Source organism: Fukomys damarensis, unplaced genomic scaffold (assembly GCF_012274545.1).
Source record: "Fukomys damarensis isolate Sample0158 unplaced genomic scaffold, DMR_v1.0_HiC HiC_scaffold_13, whole genome shotgun sequence".
In the NCBI taxonomy this organism is placed as follows: domain Eukaryota; kingdom Metazoa; phylum Chordata; class Mammalia; order Rodentia; family Bathyergidae; genus Fukomys; species Fukomys damarensis.
Window position 1 is genome coordinate 13,593,679 of NW_022900925.1, and position 2,757 is coordinate 13,596,435.

Here is a 2,757-nt window from a genome sequence, read left to right on the forward strand (position 1 = left end):
TAACCACATACTTCTCTGTAAATTAGGTGTTGAAGCTCTGCCCTTTGTGATTCCTGTGTGCAGTCCTGACTGAGAACCACATGGGTAAGGATAAGGGGTGAGGGAGGTAGAGGCACCATTCGCAGGAGCACTGAAACTCCCCATCTGCAAATGATGTCTCTGTGGTTTGTGGTTCCTATTAAGGCCCTAGATGCCAGAGATGAGACCCATTCATTTCCAAAGGAAGCAGCATCCTGAGAAATCAAATGGACAAAACATTACTGATGCCTTCCCCAACTGAAATGCCAGCATGCTTTCTCCAAAATTTAAACACTGCTATTGTAGGTAGATTAAACACCATCAGCAGGGAGAAAATTCCAGTAATTGCACTCAGTTATGTCTCTTTGGGGGAGGAAATCCCAAAGACCTAACTAACATCCCTTTTCATTTTTCTTAGCAACAAGTATGGATGTCTGGAAACAAATTGGGGTGAGGTCTTAAAGGTAGAAATTATTTTCATTCCTTCCTATCTCCCCAAATTACTACCCTTGATCTTAGCCGAAAACCTGAGAAGCGATCTCCCCATATTACTAACCCTATCAGATTATTGTTTCATGCCAATATCAACACAAGGGACAAAATATCAGTGTGGCCATGCATAAAAGATAATCTGATTACTTAGGATGAAGAGTAGTATGACTGGGTCATCTTAATATTTTTAAAAATGTGTCTGAAGTTACATCCAGGTTTTCTATACCAAAGTGTCAAAAGCCAGCGCTGCAAGCTTCAAGCTTGTGAATCCTTCTGGGAAGATTTAATAGGAGTCGTTATTACAACTTAAGGGGAGCTTTCTGCCTTTCAGTTTTGCTGTGTGTTTCAGCCTGGAAGATAGCTAGTAAATATTCCACTGACCACATCTAGGCATTATGCCATGTACTGACCATGCTGCAGTCACAAATACGGACATGGAGCTTAACACGTGACAGGGAAGTCAGCTGTAAACAAGTAGCCAAGGGCAATGAGTACTATGAGATAAGCACATGATGCTGTGGGAACTTAGCAGCAGGTCTCCATATAGGGAGAAAGGGAAGATTTAGCTGTGGGAATGAGTAGGTGCAGAGGGAGTGGAGGGAAGATGGGTCTGGGCAAGAGAAATAGCAAGTGTTGAAGGCTGGAGTCACAAATCATAGTCTTTACTCCTGGTTTCTGGAGAAGATCAAGGGTCACTGTGGGACAAATTATTGCAGAACTTTTAGGAGACTATGTATCATGGACTGGTGTTCATTTTCATTTAGATTTTAAGGGACCCTATTATTTTCTCTTAAAGGTGCTGGGGATAGAGCATGAAAGGAAAGAATCAAACTATGCTCTCAGAGTTCCTCCTCCTGGGTGTGCCCATCCAGCCAGAGTATGGACGGCTGTTCTATGCCCTGTTCCTTGCCATGTACCTCACCACCATCCTGGGGAACCTGCTCATCATCACCCTCATTCAACTGGACTCCCATCTCCACACACCTATGTATTTTTTTCTCAGCAACTTGTCTTTCTCTGACCTCTGCTTTTCCTCTGTCACAATGCCCAAGTTGCTGAAGAACATGCAGAGCCAACTCCCATCCATCCCATATGCAGGCTGCCTGGCCCAAATGTATTTCTTCCTGTTTTTTGCAGACCTGGAGAGTTTCCTGCTTGTGGCCATGGCCTATGACCGCTATGTGGCCATCTGCTCCCCCCTGCACTACACCAGCATCATGAGCCCCCAGCTGTGTGTGTGCCTGGTGGTGCTGTCCTGGGTGCTGACCACGTTCCATGCCCTGTTGCACACCCTGCTCATGGCCAGATTGTCTTTCTGTGGAGACAATGTGATTCCCCACTTCTTCTGTGACATGTCTGCTCTGCTGAAGCTGGCCTGCTCTGATACTAGTATCAATGAATTGGTGATATTTGTCACGGGAGGCATCATTCTTGTCATTCCATTTCTGCTCATTATTGTTTCCTATGCACGAATTGTGTCGTCTATCCTTAAGGCTCCTTCTGCTCGAGGTATTCACAGGGTCTTCTCCACCTGTGGTTCCCACCTCTCTGTGGTGTCTCTGTTCTACGGAACAGTCATTGGCCTGTACTTGTGTCCATCAGCTAATAATTCCACTGTGAAGGAGACAGTGATGTCTCTGATGTACACGGTGGTGACTCCCATGCTGAACCCCTTCATCTACAGCCTGAGGAACAGAGACATGAAGGGAGCCCTGGGAAGAGTTTTTCATGAGAAGAAGATTTTCTTATGATGGAAACACTTGGGATCTTTACATGATTTTATCCTATAGATAAATTGATATTGTTTTTTGAGCATGATCTCAGACCTTCTTTCCACCATAGAAGTTTCTGTTCAAATGAAAAGTTTACAATTAAACAAGTAAAATAGCTGAAGTATATATATACATATATATATATACATATATATATATATATATTTGATATAAAAGTATTTTGATAATCTCTAGGAAGAGTTTTCTATTTTTTAATTCCAGCTGACCCTGAATGGCATAATTTAAAATATTTTTATTAAAATTTCTCTCTCTGCCTTTTTTACTTTATGAAAAAATGAAACAAAATTTTGCAACCAAATCATGAGAGAATAACAGCAGTACACTGTGCATCTTTAAAAGTAGTTACTCAGAGTACAAGCCATAGACAAAAAACATTCTCTCACAAAGAAGAAACAAACACATAGCACAGAACTCTCCTTTTCAGTTCTTTTTTTCAAACCACGACTCTGTCTTA

General features: G+C 42.2%; 1 protein-coding gene across 1 annotated transcript; it reads left to right on the forward strand.

The window, feature by feature from the left end:
- The first annotated feature begins 441 nt into the window (after nucleotides 1-441).
- Nucleotides 442-2,261, forward strand: LOC104853451 (olfactory receptor 1468). Its single transcript, XM_010611396.1, has 2 exons — nucleotides 442-482; nucleotides 1,307-2,261. Exon 2 carries the CDS (start codon nucleotides 1,323-1,325, stop codon nucleotides 2,259-2,261), a length of 939 nt encoding a protein of 312 aa, XP_010609698.1. The 5' UTR covers nucleotides 442-482; nucleotides 1,307-1,322.
- Nucleotides 2,262-2,757: the final 496 nt, after the last annotated feature.

Excerpts from the sequence above, each read along its gene's own strand:
- LOC104853451 (XM_010611396.1), top strand. The coding sequence starts at position 1,323 with ATGAAAGGAAAGAATCAAACTATGCTCTCAGAGTTCCTCCTCCTGGGT.